We start from the raw sequence: 22,949 nt of genomic DNA, 5'->3' as shown, positions 1-22,949 counted from the left end.
AACCCAGCATTAAATAAGCAGTTCACACCAATACCTTCCTTTCACATTTCTTAGTATTGCATTTTTCCCCCTGTTACAGCAGAATGTATTTTCATGTAATTAAATATGTAATTTATTTTCTACTATTTCTATGGTTTCTGTAATTACGGAATTAGAAGAATAACACTTTATGCATTTCCATAATTTATCCATTCACAGATAATCAAATTATCTACTCCATACCTTTATGCAGGTAATACATTATGTACCAGCAGTAATGCAACAGCTGAGGTGGTTTTACTCTCACACACACCCGCTCCAGCAATAAACATCATCTTGACCTGTGTAAAAAAGCCTCCAGAACTGTCAATTATATGACATTAAAAAGGCAGGCTATGGGACAAAAGGCTTGGCTAGCGAACTGATTGCAGGCATAAAGAACATGGTATGCTCAGATGACTGCATGATCAGGTGCCAAGGAAGGTGTTCAGCAATTCCAGGCGAGGTATTTTTTTTGGTCCCATGAATTCATGCAGTAAATGTCCGTAGCAGGAGATGCAATGCCTACGCTGTTGTACAGCCTTGCTCACAAGTAATTTTATCTATTGTCACCCACAGTACAGAAATGTTGGGTTGTTCCTGGAGTCTCCTGGAGTGAAACAACTCTTTTGGAAAGAAAACCCAGTTGCTGTTTTAGAAACTTGCTCAAGAGTCACTCCCAAAGTGCAGCATGAACAAGGTTCAACCAGTTTGGGCTTCCTTTTTGCTGTATACAAACATGCAAAACTATCCCAGCAGTCTCTGATCCCTCAAATGTCACATCCCCTTTTGTTTCATGCTTTTAATTCCAGTGGACTGCGAAAACACCCCAGTGTTCAGATTACTTCAGACTTTTGAACTGACAACCAAGCAAAACATAGAGAATAAGTCTTATGGCCATGGCTTCCCCACATGGGGCCATGGGAGGTGCATGGCCCAGCGCAGGGAGAAAACCAAAGGTTTCTAGAAGCTCTTCTCTAGAAGTAACTTGCTCCATTTTGGAAACTCTGATGTTATCTGAAGGGGGGATGCTCTGCATGTGGACATGTACAGACACTTTGAGTTTGCTGTGGCCCCCTGAAAGCTCATGGCTTCCATGAGCACTTCTCCAATGCCAAGAAAGTGTCAAAGTTGACAAGAAACAAAGCAGCTTTTAGACAAGAAAAGTGACATGTCCTGACCTTTCTTGGCAGCTGACAACTGTCCAGGGTGGGGTTTAACATAAGAAAGTGTCAACAGACAGGCTTCCCGCTCCTGAGTCATTAGGAGTTGAATTTTGATCATTTGCTGCTTCTGCTCTACAATGCCCTTGCAGCCCTCTAATGCTCCAGGGCTTCCTTGTCCCTGCAAGTCATCCTATTTCTCCTCTCCATCCCACATACTCATTCTCAGCAGGATTCTGGCTCAGTACGTCTGTGATACATCCAAATGGATGGGATGACCCGGTGGTTTTCCACATCACTTATGTCTTTGGGCTCCTTTCAAACCAGCCCTGTGCTGATGAAGTGTAGACAACACTATGACACAAACTCTTCCTGATTCTGCAGGAATTGTATTTCCTTTCTTTAAAAGCATTAAAAAAAAAAAACAATCAGAGAAGTCAATGTGAAGTAACCACAGAGCTGCCAGTCAGAGTGTTTAATTTAATCCCTCCTCTGTCACTAGCTTGCCATGCAATCTCTGCCTGTGGGCACACAACCCCTTTGTGATACTGCTCTCTCCAGAGGAACTAGCAGATAACAGGGATTATTTGTTGGTGTAACACTCTTCAAGATGTAGGAAAGAAAAGAAGATGCAAAGGATGTGCCACCAAAAATTCACCACAATGGTCAGGCAATTGTGAGCCACACCCCTGGGATAACCAGTGCCTGCCTGCAGCCTGGCATGCATGGGTGGGCGGGAAGGGCTCGGGATGGCTGTTGGAGCTGTGTGGTGCAGAAGGAGGGCATGGGCTTCCTCACACAGCATCTGCATGTCCAGCACCCGGGGATTGCACTTAAGGATTTGTTACCTGAACAAGCCATCAAGGAAAAAATAAAATTAAAAAAATACATACCTTTTAAAGATTCCTATTTTTTGCTACCTCAGGCCCCTCTTCCCAGAGCATGCTACAATAAAGGATCGCCCCAACTCTGCTCTCATTTTAAAATGCTTCTTTTTATTTCAGTGGTTGTACATTGGGTGAATGAATTTAACGTCACAACAGAAATAGAATGGCTATTTAACAGACCACTAGTAATTATATATGCTGTAAAAGAGTGAATGGAGGGGTTTCTTTTAACTGTTACTGAAATATTCATTGTACGTGTCGTCAATTATGCTGGATGAGAGAGGCAAACAAAAAGGTATTTTGGTGAGGTGCTGTATCCTTTGAAGAAAACAAGCACTGAGACATCTCAAGTCACTTGAAACCATGTCCCAGCTACAGTATTTACTGTCTCCATGTTGGCCCATCTCATGGTTCTTTTAGGGGGTTATATTTCTTGTTGTATTTTTTTTAATTAAACAAAGCATTTAAAATTTAATCACTTTCATTAGACTTTTTTTTTTTAAATATAAACAAAGTTTTGGCAAATAATATTTATACAGAAAAATAGTTTTAGATCTTCCCAAATTTTGAAATAGTCTATAAAATTACTTTATAAATAAATAAAATGCAGAATCTGTTGTACACGTATTTGCACATCTCTGTAATTGCCTCCTTACTGTTAGCATAGGTTTGTACTTGTACAGTTTTCAGGAATATTACAAAGTCATAAAGTCGGAAAGTGGATCTCTTATTAAAAATACATTTTCTCTTTTTGTCTGTCAGTTTATCTGGATGAAAGACCTGATGTATCTGAAGCTTCGTCATCCATGGGCAAAAAATAGTAATATTGGATTAATTGTAAAAAACATAGAATAACAGTAATTTTGAAACATAAAAAGTTCACACAAAATGATGTCTTGAAGCGTTATCTACATAAAATATTTAAACATGGATAATTTACCATTTAGTATTATACAATAAGCTACCCAAATGCCTAAATTAACTATTATAAAAAAATAAAAACAACTTTGACAGATATAGGCAAGTTGCAGTGTCAACTACCTAGGTATAATGACTGAGAAAGTCTACAAATATTAGTGTTTTAATAGTATATAATGGTGATACCTTAACTGCTAAAGTAACAAGTTAAGATACGTTATTTTCCCACAAATTAAACTAACGCAACGTTACAAGCACTATGTTAATTTTACAACCAAATTGTGAGTATTTTTTTTCTTTCGGATGATCAAATCTCCAGCTTTATATATAAATAGATAGTAATTAGACATCGGACAAACAAGATTTAGCCTGGAAAATAATTTCCTAGACAAATAATAATATGGTTAGTGCCTTCAGTCGTTCAGAACAGGCAGTGCTGCCAAAGTTTAAAATAGTTTACAATCAATCTGAAGAGGTTAAGTTAAAATACTGCAATCACTAGTAATGTCCACATAGAAAACTTATGCTGCAAACAATTATACATAATATCCACTTACAACAGCTGTCTTGTTTTTTTAAACAATAATTTAAAAACTATGTCATTTATGTGATACATGTGCAACATATAAAATGTGAAATATGAAATATTTGGTACAATAGTGCTTGAAACAAATCTCAAATCAAACAAATGAAATTTTAATTATACATATATAATTACCTTGTAAATCAACAAAGTATTTAAAAAAGTAAACAACATTAAAATCTGCTTCATCCATATATATGTATGTATGTATATATAACATGTATATAATTGTATTAAAGATATCTTCATACTTTTGTGACATAAAATATGTTTTTAAATGAAAACAATTAAAAGAACTATTTTTCTCCACTCTAATCTGGTTACAATCCTATAATCCAATTAAAAAAATGCAAATACAGTAATGATTTATTAAACTGAATCTCATTCTACATTCTTAGTGTTCAGTTAATAGCCTAGATTAAAGTCACCTATGAAGTTTCAGTGACTCAACTGAATTTTAATTAAATTAGAGTATCATACAATCTCTTAATCTACAGCCTTTTTTTTTTTGCCTTTTCTTTTGTTAGTTTGGTCTTCATTTTTTTTTTGTTTTGTTTGATTTTACACTTCTAGAAATTACTTCTTAACAGCTTGGATCTTTTTGGTAACCTGACTATGAGTTTCAAAGATTATTCACGTCTGATGAGATTTGACTGTTGGCATCAGGCTCGCTTTCATCAAGTCTGATGTGACAAAATTTAGGCACTTCTGCAAAGTCTATTTTAAAAACATTATAAATATACTCGTAAAATAATATTCTCAAGACTTTGTTCTTTTGGGGATTGAAAGGGGTATGAAGTTCATACTGTGCAAAATTTTTAAAATTTTCTTCCGCTATTCTGCTATGATTCAAATGCAACTTCTCCATACAAGTCAAACACCAACCATGTGCATCTAAAGACTTTGTGCTTTACTTTGGACTTCTGGCTAAAAATATCAGATTTGCAGGATGATGTGCAGGACACCGGGCTGCATTTCACCTCCTCTGTCTTGGAATCAACTCACCAAGGGAGCAAAACCAAGATTTTTTTTTTTTTTTAACTGAGAAGAAAACCCCGAATCATAATTTGGGTGGAAATTAAACCTGCAACTGGGGAAAGTTTTTAGTCAATGCAACTCAATTATTGCTGAGCTCGAAAGATTCATAAACATAGAATCTCACGAGACTAACTGATCTGGACCATTTTCATTAGGTGTAGTTATGGAGAAACGACAATATTTGCAATAATTAAACTATGCTTAGAAAATCTTTAAAATTAAATGTTATCCTTTATGTCTTGAAACATCACAGCTGGTATCAGGTAGTTAACTATTTTAGGTTGGAGTATAGTAAGCATACCATATTTAATATTCATATATGACATAGCAGCACTAGCTTTTTTGAGTTTTTGATTTGTCCATAAGAACAAATTCTTGACTTAGCATGCAGTTTGTGGCAACTCTAGAGAGGAGGAGACGGGGTAGTATGTACAGTAGCCGTGCTTGGCCGTCCGCAGGGAGGCTTCGTGACACTCTGTTCCGCTCCTGCTGGCTATTTCAGGATTATCTGTTGAGAGAAAGGGAAAGCGTGATCGCGCTTTTAGGTGACGCGGGGACAGCAGCGAGCCCAGACGGCCGGCGCTGGCCTAACTGAGCTCAGGCACAGCTCACACAGGACAGCGTTCTGCATGGCGCAGTGCCCCGCGTGGGACAGCGTCCCTTGTGGGACAGTACTCCATGTGGGACAATGTGGGACAGCATCCTGTGTGGGACAGTGCCCCAGCGTCCCGTGTCCTCAGGCTGCCTGGGAGGCGTTTGTGTCTCACACACCTACTTGTCTTCCCCTGCACACAAGTCCTCATGTGCATGAGAACACACAGAGGGGGTACTTTATGTGTCAAAATACAGGAGGGCAGTGCTGAATCCAGGGCCATAGGTGGGGTGCGCACACTCAGTGCCCTGCCTATCAGTGGAGGTGGAAGCCCCGCACCTCCTGGAAGAGCTCAAAGTGCATCAGTGCCTGGGGTGATTCTCCAGCTCCCACTGTGCTCCCAGAAAGTCAGGAATGATCAGGGGAAACAGTGGAGGTAGGGCTCCTTGCCACTAACAAGCAAAAAGATGTACTGAGCTGGGTATTTTCATGAAGCAAACGTGTCTTTTCAATGCCCTTTTAGCAGCTGCTTATTCCCTAAAAACATTAACTGCAGATCAGTGAACTTGAGAGGTTTTCTCAAGCTTCCTTATGGCAAGGATTCTAGGGGGATCACCATGGTGGTACCTCTGTGTACCTAACTAGTCACTAACCTTGCTGCTTTACCTTCATGGTGTCTCAAATGGAGGGTGAAACAATCATTTTACAGGTGTATTTTACTTGTGCTTCCAATATTGCGAAGGTTAAATGCACAGTGTGCTCAGCAACCAACTCCACCTGCTCACAGTATTGGAAAATGGTTCAGATTTCTATCACCTGCCTTAAATGGCTGTCAGTAAAAGTGATATCAAAAGGCAGAGGTGTGATATTTTATCATGCCATTGCTATCCTGTGCTCCAAACTTAAGCACGAGTCAAGGAATTAAGAGTGTATTGCCTGCTCTCCCTGTTTCATTTGGCATATTTTTAAGCTGTATTTGCAGTTATGGCAGCACTTGGACCTACTTGTGTATTATGAGGCTAGACCACTGCTTAATGCAATATTTATATTAAAAGAGGGAGGGGAAAGGTCTTTGGAAAGGAACTTAAGCAACATACTACCTCTGACATACACACCACCAAAAAGAAACACGCTTGGCTCTGTGTGGCAGGCACTTGTCCCAGTCCCCTGCCCATCACCCCCACTGCTCCTCAAGGCTGCACTGCCTCGCTCTCTGTACACAAGCACCATCTCCCTGAACCCAAGGACCTTGCCAGCAAGCCAAAAAGTCATCCTTGATTGCCATCAGCTCTGGAAATCTGGTGACACATGAGGCCCTGTTGTAATGACACTGTAGAAACACCTGCTGCTCCAAAGGACTTAACATCTAAATACATCATGCACACAACAAGGACATATATTTTTAATGAACTTCCACCCATTGTGAGTTTGTTAGCTTATCGCCTATCTTCTGTTTCCTTTTGAAATAACAAAGAAATACCTTTGCTCAAATAATAAAGCCCTGTCTGTGATAACCCTGGTCCAGCTTCAGCACAGTGATTTGACAATATGTATAAAGAACACAGCCATGCTGAAAATAAGAAATGACCAAGGTTTTCAGCACTGCTATTTTTAGCATGTTACAATCCAACATGTCAATGTAATTAATAAAGCAGCTTTAGCTACACTGGGTTAGCCATAATCACACAAGTGTATTTAAAGGATCCTAAGGTCTCACTTAATGGAACATACTCATGAAACTTACTCAGTAGGTTTTTTACTTAGAAAAATCCCAGACTTTCAGACACTGCAGCTGACTACATCATCTGCCAACTTTTGAGGATAAACAAGAGAGGATAATGCAAGAGAGGATAAACTGGCATTTTCTATGGCTTTTTTTCCTCAAGTACAGGGAGACAGGTAACTACCCCTTGTTCCAAGATTACTTTGATCAAACAGTCCCACAAGACCAGTGTTCACAGTTTCCCCAAAATGTGTGACAGAGAAGGCAGAGGGCCTAATCTCAGGCTGTTTCTCAGGAAAATGGTAGGACTGTTCCTGGCATTGTGGTCAACCCAAGTGCCACTCATCCTGCTGTTTGCCAGGCAGGACAGAGGGGTCCTGGACAATGTGAAAGAGCAGGACCCCTTCTCTTCCCTGCCCTGGTGAGTGGCAAAGCCCAAGGTAAGGACTTCACTGCCGTGTCCCTATTCCTGGCTTTTCTCTCCTCCTGTCAGAACTCAGGAAAACAGCGAAGACAATGTGAACACTTTCCTTTTCTGTGCAGGCATGTCCTGTTTATGGGTTGCAGGTGCCAGAGGAGCAGCTGGAGCTCTCACTGCCATGCCTCTCCTGCTGCCAGTGGCTGTGGAGCTGGCTTGCTCCCACTGCATCGTCCTCAATGTGCCGCCCCTTGTACAAGGGCCATAACTAGGGCACGTTGCAGCCGGCTATTTCTAGTACATGTAGGAGTCCTCTGAGGAAAAAACCCTCAAGTCTCTCCTTCAGAACGAGCTTCTCCAGTGCAGAGTCACAGAACTGAGGAGCTGCATTTCTTTTTAACCTTAGCCACAAAGTGTAAAATGTCTCCCGTAGTCTTTAATTACATGTTCACACCCTATTTCTCAAAAGATATCACAACTCTGCCACAGCTACATACACAGGCATCAGCTTCTGCCACTGTTTTTTTTTCACTGTGTCTGACAGAGAAACATAAAATGCTAAACTACTTTACATGGAAAACACACTGTGAACCTCTCCTGTTTAATCTACAAATGAAGTAATAAACTGTGATGGAAGGCAGAGGTTATCTAAGTCTGCATCGCTGCTAATTACTCCATCACTTGTATGCTGAAAAAGGAGAAGCTGTACTGCAATCCCTGCAAACACTTTCTACAGAGTCTGCACTCCATTGTTACTTGTAAATAGGTCCAGCTACCTCTACGTTCACTACTCTTTGAAGAATTACATCTCAAATGCACATATATATGTCTTACTGTATTTGCTCTGATACTATTATAACATTATAGTCCACAGCAACAGGATGTAATGCCATGACACTTTTACCACAGTATATATAAGAAAAAACCCTGAAAAACAAGATAATACAAAGACAGGTCAAGCATAGGAATGCATTTTCTCATGCTCTGAATGGTTAAGATCCACAGGTGTGGATACAGACATGCCAGAAAACATACCTTCTGCTGCTCAAGTAAAAGATCTAATAAGAAGACTTTTTCCAGCATAAGCAGAATGGCCTGGCACTTAGAGTCTTGAGTAGCAGCTCACATAAGATTTAGTAACAGAAAAGGGCATTTTTTTGGGTGGTAATCACAGACAAAGTGTTTCCATCATCTTCTTGCTTCGTACCTGTCTGAAGTGGCAGAAAGCTGTCTACCCTTTAGACTAAAATCATTCACACTGTACCAATGATAGTTAACAGACCTCACTGAAACTAGTAACACAACGAGTGAACCTAAATTTCTACAAACTACTTTCTAAATTCACTCCTCAAATTTTCCAGCTCTTTAGAGGTGACATTTTCAGCACCTAAATGTAAAGCACCTTTCTTTCCTACCAGAGAATGCCTCTTTTAGACCTTTACCTTCAGGACTTCTGAGTGATCATAGTGGTCATTAAGCCCCTTATGCAACACAGAACATCCTGAAATTCAGGGTTTCTTATAAGGGTGATACAGTTCTGCAGTGTCATCCAGGGGAATGACAACCAAGAGGAATGTTGCTGCCAATGGTTTCAGCTTATCACCAACTACCAGTGCAGATAAATCAATTTGGGAATTCCTCAGATCTGGCAAAGGTGGCTGCGATCGGTCATTGTCTCAAGACTTAAAAAGTAAAATTGAAAGTCTCTTAAATCAAAGTAGAAATTACATTTTTGTGAGCTCTTTTCTGACACCCAGTTTACTGCTTTACTTGATACAGTTCATGGAATTGACCAAATTACAGAGAAGCATGACTAGATTCTAGGAATTACAAGAACACTGGCTTGAGATTTTCTGTTTTGAAGCTACAATTAACAAAGCTTCTTTATAATCTCTGATTTAAATTAATTTTCCAGTTCCAGATTTATTATACAAGGATGAATACAAAAAATTTACCATTCTGTATGAATTCAGTGTACATGAACTCTTGTTCAACTAAAGACCTGTCACAGCGGATCAGATGTAAAACATGACTCTGCATCTACCCCTGACATGTTTCTTTTTCAGAAGTTTTGAAATTATTACTCCAAAATACAGTGTGCTTTATAAGCCCTAATATATTTTAAGAAGATATTAAGACTGTATTTGATCTCTACATTACAAAGCACTTACCCCTCCAAAAATTAACTCAGACATAGCAAACATTCTGGTCTGCTCAGCCTTCCATTTTGAAAGCAATGTAGTAATAGGAGTTTCTTGTAAACAGGATTTATCTCAGAGCATTTCAGATATGAATGCCTCAGCCGGTCACCCATTTTACATCTTCCTAGGCTACCTCAGGCAACTTATTTTAGCATGAGACAGATTATCAACTCATGATGCTTTTTTGCCCTCGACCAAATGAAAGAGGCTGTGGTGAACAGCTTGCACCAAGGTATTTAACTTATGGACACCTGCATCAGGATAGATGAACCCTTCCACAGTGACATTTTCTGTTTGCATGTCTTTCACACGAGGAGCAGACTGGTCAGATATATCTGGGGTATACATTAAAAATGACAGATATTTTCAGACAGCCAGCTCATATCAGGCTGTCTCATAACTTCTCCCTCTTTCTAAAAATAAAAGTAACACCAAGTATTTCTTCCTTATGACAAGGAACCCAAGACTATTTATATTTCCCCATGCCTTTGGGAAATGCCTCCATGTCTTTATTTTTCATCTTCTCTTAGAATGTTCTCTTGTTGTATGTGCCTTGTTCCTTTTCTTCAAAATAAACAACTTTTTTTTCTTTTTTTTTTAATTAGTAGTGGGAAAATATGAGTAAATGTTCAGGCACTCACTGAAAGTAATCTCTATTGTATCAGTTATATCTGGTCTTAATAATTTTACATAGCCTTACAGATGGACTTTTTCACCTCCTTTCTCCCACAAATTCTGCAGCAGCACCTCCATGGAGCACCATCCCAAACATTCTACTTCCCCACACCAGGGCTCCCACCAACTGTCCCATGGGATAGATTTTGCCCATCTTGACCACTGACAGCTGAGCCAGCTCCAACTCTTGCTTGCATTAAATGCAGCCTGGACTTTTTCCTTTGCTACTCCTGCTCCCCTGAAACCTCGTTCTCATTTCCAGCATATTATCATTTAATGGACATGTGCTTTGTTTTATTCACTAACCAGGGCCCTCTCTTCAATCCAGGGCTGAAGGAGGATTTTCTCTTATTGCTTTTCCATTAATCCAGTGCAACCCCAATATATTTGTCTACTTTGCTCATCAATAGGATGACCTCTGATTTGAACACAGTGAGTGAGATGTCTGGGCCACAGATGGCTGCCTGCCCATACAGGGTCTAACATGGGGGCATCAGGTGTTTCCTGAGGGCTGGAGGTTCTATTTTCTTGGCTTTCTCATAGCCCATTCCCTCACATGGCAATTCTGGTGCCCTGCGCCATCCTCTCTTTTCTTCCCTAAATCTGAGTGTGCCCAGTTTTGCCTGTCCCATATGTTGACAATATGCCTCTGGAAATGGCTGAGGGTCAGATGTCCACGCTGAAGTGGACACATCTGCTCACACATTTTCATTCCATCAGGCACAAGCCGTTTACCATCAGAGTGTCATAAAGCTGACACAGACTTTGTCTGAATCCAGCTCTTCATGATGATCTAAAAAGAAAAGTTCCCAGTATTATGGGATCCCAAAGGGTTCAGGGGTTCAGCAGCATCATTCTTCCCATTTAATTGTCACAAGGTCGTGAAAGAAGAGACCAAAGCTACTTGTGCTGCCAACTCCTTAGCTTGTTTATGAGCTTCAATAGGTATTTACTCAAGTAATAATGTACAATATTTAAGCTCAACTTAGTAAGTATTTACTCACTCTGGAGAAACAGAGGATAAGTTGGTTTAAAAATGAAAGCAATCTGGCTTTATTTATTCTTCTTTAAAGTAATAAATAATGCAGTGCTAAAAATTGATCATAACATACTCTAATATATTCTACCAAAATCTATTTTTAACTCATTGCAGAGGTAGGAGACACTACATAGAAGTGAGAAAACCACTGCTGTAGTATTTTAGGAGCACCCATACAGTGACTGCTTTGGATAGCCACTCAGTTTTACCTCCCAGCAGGTTTGAGCTACTGCAATAATCTGTATTTTTCACTTCCTACTTTTAGGTCATTTTCCTCCTCTTCTTGAATTTTAGAAACTACCAGAATAGGCTTTCACAGAGAAACTGATAGCACAAATGAGTGAAAGCCGAGCCCAAGTTGTGCATTATCCATGGAAGTGCCCCTATTTCTCTTGCAGTGGTGTTACTTCTCCACCCTGACATCCTCACTTAGCCTTTTTTTTTTTTAACAAAACCTGCTTGTCATTTTCCTTTTAGACACCAAACATGCCCACATCATGCAACATGAGGCTGCCACTATAGATACAGGATCCTTTTTAGGCGAAGGCACCACTGCAAACAGAGCACAGCTGGCACGTCCGCAGACTCCTCAGCAGTTATCACCACTCTGAAACCCCTCCTCTCCCAAAACCTGGCACACCAGTTCAGACTCCCTTCAAAGCAGGAGACAACATCCAGAACTAAACTTGAACACAGAAAAGTATCAAATTTATGATCATCAAGGTTACTCGTAAGACCTTGAGTCAGTTTTATAAACCTCACTATACTCATAACTTCTCTGAGGAAATCTTAACCTTCCTGACTTTTGACTACTTTCCACTTCCTTTATTTTCTTCTTATCTGATTACTCTCACATAAACAGACATGCATACTGTTTCTCTGTGTGCCATGGTAGGTAATATTGTACCAAAAATGAAGTCAGGCAAGTTAGCAAATTTTTGCGTCCAGCTGAAAGTCACAACAGATACAATCAACAAAAATAAATATATAGATGTTTCCAGTGCAGCCTCCTGCACACTCAAAGCCAAAGACTGGCATTTCTAGTAGGCAATAAATCACACACCAAGATAAAAATATGATCTTTGTTTAATTCAAGGGAAAGTACTTGGAGCACCTAGAGATGTCCAGATGCAATTATTTTAAAGGACAGGATCCCAGACAAGTACACCTGGAGCTTCACACTGCTCTGTATGATGGAAGAACCTGGAGTCACATGGAGCTGTGTTTATAAGCCATGAAACAAACTCATTTTCCCCCATATGCTTACAAAATTAGTGGAACTCAGAAATAATTTCCTATATTTAAATAATAAATATATGCCCCAAAAGACTTTTACTCCACTTGTCAAATATCGTTGTTGAATAATTGAAAGCAAGAACATAAAAAGAAGTTATCATATCAAACATCAACACTTTAAATTTCTATAACAGGGAAGGGAAATCTGTTTTGATTTTTGTTACATAAAAGAATGAAGCCTTTGCTTACTGCTGACGTTGTGTGACACTGCCATCTAGCAGGATACCAGAGGAAGTCAGGTTTTAGTCCTATACAGGGGAGAGGGGTATGATGGGAGAATTTCTAAAAAAAAACCCAAAACACAACAGAGATTTTTCCATTTCTTCCCCACTGGCTTCTTGTATATGAACAAGCAATCTAAAGTTCCATACACAAGACTGCTGGAACTTTTTATCATCTACAAAGAAACAACATGCTATGTTAAGAGGCCAAAAAATTATTAAAACAAAGACTTGGTAAAGTTTGCACGAAACTAAAAGAAAGTTGCATTACATTTTCCAGGGTAATCTTTTAGTTTTGTTTCTCTGGTGCCTTAGAAAATAGTTTTGCCACTTATTTTGTACCACCAGTTGTTTCAAGGCAATTCAATGGATGTTTTCTTGACACTGTTCAAGATTTGCTGTGGGTTTTAATACTGGAAACTGTCACTTCTTGAGTATCTGAGTCCCAGCTACTTATCTGTGTCAGACAAAATAACTTGAGTGAGATGAGGCTTGTGATTCTTGTGTGTCTAGCATGAAAGAAGCAGCAAGCAGTTTAAGTTTGACCTTCCTACTGTGACAAGCTATTGCTATTTAAATAGCTTTTCTAGAGAAATGATTCTTCATGATCAAGGGTCACTTAGGTTTGTTTTTCTAGCCTGGTGCAGGTACAAAGCAAGATGGTCAGTCCTTAGGAGGGCTCGCTAGATGCCCAACACTGTTCTGCTCTGAGCTGGCTCCCTGAAAGTATTCCCTCTGATAATGTGTCTGAGGATGGAACCTGTTCCTCTGTCTCCTTTTCTAGACTTTTCCAAGTCAGATTCAAATCACTTTGTTGTTGGAACAGAATTTTCTACAGGAGCACTTAAATTGGAACTTTATGGAATTTTTAGATCTTTCAGTCAGAAAAAAAAAAAACAAAACTAAACTAAAATATTTAGATACTCATTATTCCCAGAAGTGCTTTCCTACCTGCTCCCTCATTCCCTCAGAAACTGCAATTAAAGGTTTTCTATGAATTTTGCATAGGCTCTTATTTGTAATGTTCTTGTATGCTGGCACTAAGGATGTAAATAACATTTGTTTCCACTTCCCACCTTCTTTCTCAAAAGCTTGCTTTTAAACAACAACAACAAAAAGTCCATTTCCTACTATTTACCAGATTTTAAAATTCATTTTCTCAGCATATTGCTACTTTTCTCCCTGTTTACAAGTACAGCAGGTTTCCATGAGGAAGAAAGGGGACGTGAGACAGTACAAGCCTTGTCAGCAGCTCTATGGGCAGCTCTCTGCCGTGCCAGACAGCCTCCTGGAGTTACAGAGGAATGGAGAGGAAGCCCTCCTGGGGGACACCAGGGAATATTTGCACAAAGGAGCAATTGGCACGTCTGCTTTGTGCAGAAGGAGAAATCACCTCGAGTCAGTGCCCCATGACATTCTGGTCTGAGAAGAATGAACCACACCACCTTGGGAGAGGTGCTGCCTTTGCAGGCACCTTGGCAAGGAGACGTGCTCTGTTGCTGCACGTCCTGGCTCTGCTCCCTCCTGACAAAGCCACCACACATGGTGTCTCAAATCCCAAATACATAAAATGTATTGTACAAAATACAATAAAATGTTTGTATTTTACGCTATGATAACTAGTTTTTGAATTCTTGGGCAAATATTTTAATTGTCCTTTTGTTTGTGACTCTCAAATACAACTATTTTTATTTTTGCTTCATTGTATTCTAACAGATTTTGACAGAACTGAAGGCTACTGAATGATTTCATAATTAGTATCTGCATAACTGCCACCTAATTCAGTGCAAATGCTGATGCATAATTTAAAGCATCTGTGCCAGATAATCACAAGCCTTAGCATGAGACAGCCTGTTGATCTTGTATTTCTTTTTAGATATAGGCCCAAAGTATTTGATTTTTCTTTTGGATATGTTCTTTACTATTTCCTTCTTGATAAAAGGTCACATAGCCTGTAGAATAATGTCACTAAATAACATCTTTAAGCAGCATTCTCTATTATGCTATTTTTATACTTTCAGTCTCTGCCCATTTTCATTGGTACAAAAAAAAAAAAAAAAAAGCCACAAACTGTTCTGAACTGATGTAATGTGAGCAAGACTCCCATTGCCTGGAATTGTTTGGCATTTCATATATGTCCTCTAATTACCAAGAACTATGGAAACACTCACTGAACCTGAGAACACAGATTAGGACACAGAAATGCTGGTGTCTTAACCCCCTGCCACACTCACTGAGGTGACACAACCTAGTCAGTAAGCCAAACAAAGCCTGGAGATCCCTTCATGTGGTCATCAGCTGCAGGCTTGGGTCATGTGCTCACCAGGGTTTTAGTACCACTTGGGCTAAAGGCTAATGTCTCTTGCCTGTCATCCAGCTGCCAGCTCAGAAGTAGGTGTGCAAATTTGTCTGTAGGTCCTGTATTACATCTGCCAAGCTTGTAAAAATGTCTTGGGTAATGCAGACATCCAAGGTTATCTTAGGACAATCTCAAACATCACCAGACACATGTTTAGGCAACCAAACCAAGCCCTGCGAGACTTTTGAAGGACAAGCCAGGCTACTCTCCAGATTTCATCTGACTGGGCTGATAACCTTCACAGTCTACAATGGGTACTTAAACTTGTATCTTGCACGTAGATAGCCATACTTAGACACCAACACTTGAGTGTCTTAATTTTGGGCTGAGTTGTAACCTTCTAATCCTTGTAGGACTCACCAAGATATATATATATATATATATATATATATATATATAAATGGAACAGTAGTGAGGCTTTCTAATTTAGAAATTTAAAGCCCCCACAAGGAGGTGTTTGCCATTATTTAAAACTGAACTTCAGCCCCAAAACTCAGAATAACATCTCTCTCAAATAATGTCAGGATAAACCATCCTCTGTTAAATTACCTTTGCTGTGAAGGGTGGAGGAAGTCACATTTTTTTGCATTTCCATTAACAGGAATATCCTTATCTCCAAATAGGTTCTATCTAATCTTTCTCCAAGTTTCTATTCCTGTATTTGCTCATAAAGCAAACAGCAAAACAAGAAGAGAAAAAAAAAACTTCCAAAATAATTTTCCTTAAGATCTATGATTTTTATATAATCCCGAAACTGCAGCACTGTACATTCTTAGCCTAAGAAAACAGTCAGTAAATATTGTTCTTTCCCTCTACAACCACCTGAAAGGAGAGGGTACCAAGGTGGGGATTGGTCTCTTCTCCCAAGTAACAAGTGATAGGATGAGAGAAAATTAGATTGGATATTAGGAAACATTTCTTCATGGAAAGGGTTGTCAAGCCCCGAAACAGTGCCCAAAGCAGTCACCATCCCTGGAGGTATTTAAAAGATGTACAGCTGCTGCACCTAGGGGCATGTTTAGTGGTGAACTTGGCAGTCCTGGGTTAACAATTGGACTTGATGATCTTAGAGGTTTTTTCCAGCCTAAGTGATTATGTGATTCTACCTGTCAGTGAAGCTCAGCAGGTAACAGTTTCCTTGCTTGCTTGAGTATTGCTAATCCACTAGCTGAAGGAGTAACAGAAGCTTTGTTAAAGATCTCTGAAGTACATACTTACACACAAAGACTACATTAATATTTTAAGCAGGACAGCCTACGTACCTCTGTCCACATGCATGCACTAGAGGGAGCTAGGACCAAACCCTAGCTATCCATGTCCTAACGCTGCTTCTCACCATCATTTCACACGGTTTCAAACTTTGCTCCAAGAAAACCCTGTTAGCATCTTCAAGCAACTGAACTGAATGTTCATCAAGCATCTGCTGCTGAAGTGGGGTTAAGCAGCTGAGGCTTCAAGCCCCATCCTGGCAGGAATGGCTGGAGCAATTGTGAAGAGAGAAAAGGGGAAGGGCCTTTTACCTCTGACCAGTCATGCTCCTGGACAAGTACCTTTCCAGCTACCTTTCACTGGAAAGCTGAAATCCCTTCCCCTCCATTCTCTCTCACCACAGCCTGGCAGCTATAGTAAGTGGGGCATTTTGCTGCATCCTGTTTACATTGCATTGCACCAAAGCAATTCTTTTCCCTTCTGAAATACACCGAAAGAAAATTATTTTTAAAACCTAACCTTTGTAAGTCAGGAAAAGCAAGGGATGCCAAATTTTCCATATGTTCTTAACTGGTGTCACCCTGCACAGATGTGCACAGTACAGCCTTTAATTCTACACAATCTTCTCATGTGCCTCGTGCCATACATTGAACACACAATGCCCAGAGCTGCTGGCCAAGCAGGACTGACAGCGTGTGCCAATGCAGGTGTATTTTGAGCTCTTACTCATGTTATTTTCTGAAAGAAAGGATATACAGAAGACATGAGACATAGTGACTTTTTTTTTTCAAAAGAGAAACTGACAGCACATACTAAATAATTTACTGGACCCAACGGAGTTACTATGTTTTATTGGCCATCAACTGAGATTCCATAACTTTTGGGATGTTCACTTTTCCCTTCCACTTGTGCTTCAAAGACACTGGGATCATCACACTCAATCCCAGGGAGACCTGCAATCTTTCCCCAGGTCAGAATACGAAACCAAATGATATTGAGATAAATTATTAAGTCCTGCTAAAACTTTCTTTTCATGCTCAGAATTGTGAGGAGAAGCCGTGGGAACTGAAATGGGACAAGCTGAATGCTGCAGGTTGTAAAAAAAAAAAACTATGGTAGAGACACTGGAAAGAGGAAACTGTACCTCGCAGATATGTAAAGCAGTGTGGCGCAGACTAGAAAAGGAAATTTTATCTGGTTGGGAATAAAAAAGTCCTTTTCTGAAATACTCAGGAGAGTTTAAACCCATACAAGAGGACACAAAGAATGCTATGACCATGAACAAAGTCATGCTAATTACCAAGTTAATAACCTGCTCCTGCTATGTTTCTTGGGTTAAAGAAATACTGAGAATTTAGCCACAGAGTTACCGTGGGGCTTTCCTATCATTGTAGCTTTGTCTCCAATCTTAGGATGTTGTAAATAAACAGAAAACTTAAGAGTTTTGTCTCTTATAAAGAAGAATGAACTACTACTGCTTTTCCTACTTTGAAATACATGTTTTTTAACAGTGGCTTTTAAAGACTTACAATGACTAAAACAAAGACAGGAGTGAGGAGAAAGAAGACTGTGATGGCACATGCCACAGAAGCAAACAAGCTCCTGAGGTGGGACTCATCTCCTCCATGTGCAGTGGTGCAGAGCTTTGGTAGAGCACACCTACATTCACTCTACAGGCAAGGGACAGAGTAAAGACCCTCCAGGGCAATTTACCCTGCCCTAACACAGACTTCCAGAAAAGCAGATGATCTAGATGCCAAATTTACAAATGGCTGAAGTTAAACAAGTGAAAAGCCATCCTCCTGTTAAACCATCCAATAATTTCAGCATGGAATTGTATGTACACACACACACACATATATGCAACTAGATAAAAACAGACACCTTCTACAATTCCTGTTAAATTAAAAATGCTATAATCCTTCAATGCAAACAAAATCTGCACTGGGAAAGAAGGGGCTCTGCCTGCCATCCTGATAGATGAGGAAGAGCATTAAGGTACATCTTTGTCTTCTCAGTGGCATTAGTTACTTGCATGAAAGGGTTCCCATTAACTTAAAAAAAATACTGCTTATTGGTCCTTTTGTAGGCATCCGTGTGTTTATCCTACCTTCAGCCACAGTCAGCCCCTCTGGCACTCAGGAGTGCAGGTGGTGGAGCTGCCCCAGCTGTATTCCTGTGCTGGAGAGAATCCCAGGCTCAACCTCTTCCCAGACCATCCCATTTTCTCTGAGTACCTTAGCATCTTCAAGTCCCTCTGTCACCACTTTGAGATCACAAAACTACACTGCACACCACCAAACAATTTTCTGCTTTAGACACTCTTCTGGGAAGGACTGTGTAATGCACCATTTGCCTGCTGCACTTTAATCCTTAACCCAAGCATTTTATACAAGCTAGCTCTCAGAAAAGTAAGCACAAAACAACAATCCTCTTTTGATGAAAAGGCTAGAAGCAAAAACATCATAATGTTGGCAAATGAACCTTAAAAAAACCCAAAGAAAATTGACTGGTTTGTATTTCTTTAAGAAAGTAGGATGTATTTCAGAGGTAGTATATTTTTCCTAAATTATTAAAAATAAACTCTTGCAGCAACTTCTATTTTTCCATGGGATACCTCAATAGTTTTGGGAATGCCAGTAAAAAAAAATAAACTTGTTAGTATAACATTATTAAGCAAAACATTTTCACAGATTTCTTTCTAAGTCCTTGGTAAATGGAGGGGAAGGAACCAACAGGACAGTGTTTCTACTGGGTCTGCAACAGCTTGTCCATCTGTCCAGGAGCAACAGAAGGAAAGATGATGGGGACACAGCCCTTTGGTTTCTTCTGGTGAGCAAATCTGCTTGTTTGCTTTTCCACCTGACCTCTCAGAACCTGAGGGGAACACATCTCAGGTGGAAGTGCCTGAGCATGGTCCCAGAGCAAGAGAAAAGCCAGAGTGACCCAACTGCTGTGCAAACTCCTCTCTCGGCACATCAGGGTGGGAACCACCCCAACAGAGGAGTCAAAGCTACACACCCCGGGCTGCAGTAGATACGTCTTCCCTGGGAATTAGGTCCTACAGGAGGAGGGGAAACCCAGCCAAAATGAAGACTGCTTAATATAAACTGCAGAAGAGGAGGAGAAAGTATCATCTTTCTTGGCCTATCTCAGATAATAACCCTCGGGATGCTTTCTATCAATGTTCTTCCTTAGGGAAATATAATTCCCAGGTTAAAGATACACTTTCAAATATAAAGCAGGCATAGCCATAAATATCTTGATTGCTGTTTCGACCACTAGTATTTACAGAAAAAATTCAAATTTTTTTCCAGCTGCCTTGTCCTGCTTGTGATTTTTTGACAGCTTCCATGCTTACAAATTAGTCACTTCCACACTTCATGGAGAAGGCTACTTTAACACACCTGAATGTTTGAAACCTGCCCTGATCTTCCTTTTGAACTTAGGAGTTAATAATAGACTTTTGTAAGTAGTCCAGTGCTATGGTGATTCTAACTCCAGCTGGGTTAATTACACAATAATTAGGTACAAACATCGCAACACAAAACACAGCTACATCATTATTTGCAACAAATGTTAACTCTAAATAAGTGCAACCTGTCCCACAAACACTTGCTATAAACGACTTAAAAATAAAAGTAAAATTTGATGGGGTAAACACAGAAATTAAAAAAAAATTCTCTGTGAGAATTTTTTTTGTTAAAAAAATAAAATAAAAATCTCAGCACTCATTTAGAGTTCAGGATCTTGTGAAAGAAAGCTTTAAAAGGAGCAAACCTGATTTGCTGTGGCTGTTGCGGCGAAGGGAACACTTGTTGCAGGAGTTGTTGCTGCAGAGACAGTGGCGGCCGTAGCGTTGTGCATCATGGGTACTTTCAGGAGGGGAACCATGGAAGCAATGAACAGGAGGGTGCAGCATTATGGTAAGAGAAGTGGTATTTTTGGCATGGTGAATATCAAGAGCAGCAAGCCATCGTCATGGGTTAAACCGGCAGATGGCATGCAATCACAGTGCAAAGCGAGAAAGCGTGGCGGAGAAATAAAAAAAAAAAAAAAGGGAAAATAGCTTATTACAAGTACAATTAAAGGAAGGTTGTCAACACAATCGGCGATTCCCAGAAAAAAAGAGTAAGGACCACTGAAAATGCAAGTGCTGTCTCTAAGATGAAGATTACTTGTGCAAATGAGGCCTTTACCAAAATAGCCCATTACCTGCGGATTGTTACATGCGTAATTTGTTTTCCCCCAGTACAGCTATAATGCACTTCAAAATAAAATCCTACTAAAAAAACTCCAGTGGTGTATACTGGGAAGAAAATTGTTAAATGTTCATCTTAATTTTTAAACTCAATTAAAAATTAATTATTTTCATGTATCTTCATTTTGAAGTAAGCTAGATACTTGCTGTCCTTCTTTATAATCCAATTTATGCGTTTTTTCCTACTAGCACTGCATAACTGTTCGACTTTATCAGAGTTAAATTACCATCTGCTTGAGGGAAAAATCAGGAGAGGGATGATAATAATTATCATTATATATATACTACTTTGTTTGATCTAAAAAAGCAAGATCAATTTTGTGAAAGACACTGCTTTTGCTCATTTTAAGAATGAATTTTAATCAGCATCTTCATAGGGGAATTATTAATTTGATGTTTTAAAGGCTTGATATTTTAGCTGTTTATGTGAGTAGGCCCAAAACCCAGAAATAAAATCACTGGACAGGGCAATAGAAGAAAGATTACTTTTCTGTCTCAGAGGGTGTTGCATAGGACTATCCACTCTGCATGCCCAAAATGTTAACTTCAAGCTGCAAATATATTTAAAGAAGGAGTGAGATTCAGATCACGAGTTTCAACAGAACCTCTGTGGATCAAAGTAGGCATTTCTGGGAAACGCTGATAAAACTTTCTAACACACAGCAAAGGAGAAATAGGCACACCACTATGAAACTTTAAAACACTGATGAAATTTGCTGGCTTTTTTCCAGTATTTTATGATTTTATAATACTAGACAATATAAAATATAAAGAGAAATAAAACTTTGAAAACTGAAAAGCAGACTGGAATTCATGGTATTATGCTTTTGCAGTGTAGTTGTTATAGCAGGTGATAATCATGTCTGAACTGCAGCTTTCATCTACATATCTAAACACTCTACAAAGTCAACCAGAAGGACAAGCGAACCTTTAATTCTAGTCAGTGGCTAAATCTTGCCTAGAATTTTTGAAACAAGTGAATATGCATCATACACAGTATAAAAAAAGAGATCAATAAAGAAATTTGGAACCTACCAATACTGGTAGCGGGTGTCATGCACAAAACTGACCCTGCGTGTCATGCAATGATAGGTGAAAAAAGTGGATAAAGGGAAGAAACAGGTTAGCTGTTTAGAGTTAACATTCAAAGTGAGATTCAAGCATAACCACAGAGAAGTAAGTTAGTTAAATGAAACTGTAAGGTCATTCACAGTTTTGCTTAAACACAAAGCGGTGATTGTGTTCTTACTAAACTCCTGTATATACTGTGTGGGTTTTGGCATGCTTCTGTACATATTCAAGATATTTCTTAAACTTTTTTATTTATTAATATTATCCTTTCACTTAGTGCTTTTGCAGCAACAGGTTTTTTTTTTTTTTTTTTTTTTTTTTTTTTTTTTTTTTTTTTAATAAAAACATTTGTGGTTAAAGACCACAGTATTTGGGACTTTTAGAACTCATTGCATAATTCAGACAGGTCAGTGTTGCTCAGATCAACATTCAACAATTTTTTGACATGTGGCAGGAAAAGAAAGTGGAATTAAGACAATATTCTACTGCAGGGGCTTTGCCAAATTTGTGTTTGATGTTAACATACCCATTCTTAACACAAAGAAAACAGTACTTTGACAAGTCCCAAGCTAAACACCTTAAAGTGTGTGACATTCCAGCAGAAGGCTCCCAGCGCACCCCAGAGATGCTGTGGGATGACTGCTCACCTGCTGTGCAGTTTACCTTTGGTGCCTAGCCCACCTTTAACTTTCTGGAAAGGCCAAATGCAAGAAAGAGATCAGCCTATTTCCAGTACAGTGCACACAGCAAGCTGGTGAAGGCAAGCAGGTAAGGAGACTATGCAAGGTACGTGCATATTTGACACAGAGTCGAATATGCTTCCTGTATTCCTGATGAATTACTACTGCAGCCTGTGGGACCGTCGCAGGACTTGTGTGACTATGAATGACCTTACCCAAGAACAGTCCCCACAGAATTCACAAAGTTCCTCCTCTAGAGGCTACAGAAACACTAACAAACAGCAATGGGAAGAGAGAAAAGATCTGCTGTTTTTAAGATCGTTCACCGAACAATAAGGAGAAGGTGACAAAGCAATCAAACTGATGTAAAACAAACAAAGTGCAGAAATTTGGAGGTAAGCCATGCTAAGTCAAGCCCCACACTTTTTATTAGGGGAGCCAGTGGTTAATAAAGCAGAGAAGTTATATAAAACAATTAAGTTTTATATATATTCCAGCAGCAAAACTTGTCTTAAAATTTAACACACACGCACACACACACAAGGAACACATTTGAAAATTATACCGCTATAGAAAATATCACACAATCATTTAAAA

The 22,949-nt window shown here is 39.4% G+C and overlaps 1 protein-coding gene across 11 annotated transcripts in view; it reads right to left on the bottom strand.

Annotated features, from left to right (window-relative positions):
- Positions 1–2,156: 2,156 nt before the first annotated feature.
- The window catches only part of MBNL2 (muscleblind like splicing regulator 2), a 106,630-nt gene continuing 85,837 nt past the window's right edge, over positions 2,157–22,949 (bottom strand). For 5 of the 11 annotated variants that reach the window (XM_068182470.1, XM_068182460.1, XM_068182466.1 and 2 more), the window contains 2 exons: positions 21,637–21,672; positions 2,157–5,115 (listed from right to left, as the gene is read on the bottom strand). In XM_068182470.1, coding sequence (XP_068038571.1) covers positions 4,988–5,115; positions 21,637–21,672 — 164 coding nt within the window. In that variant the 3' untranslated portion in view covers positions 2,157–4,987. Of the gene's footprint in view, positions 5,116–20,120; positions 20,216–21,636; positions 21,673–22,949 lie in introns of all 11 variants that reach the window. The other 6 variants (XM_068182463.1, XM_068182467.1, XM_068182465.1 and 3 more) reach the window with 3 other exon arrangements.

Source organism: Anomalospiza imberbis, chromosome 2 (genome assembly GCF_031753505.1).
Source record: "Anomalospiza imberbis isolate Cuckoo-Finch-1a 21T00152 chromosome 2, ASM3175350v1, whole genome shotgun sequence".
Classification (NCBI taxonomy): Eukaryota; Metazoa; Chordata; class Aves; order Passeriformes; family Viduidae; genus Anomalospiza; species Anomalospiza imberbis.
This window is presented reverse-complemented; position numbering and strand designations above follow the sequence as displayed.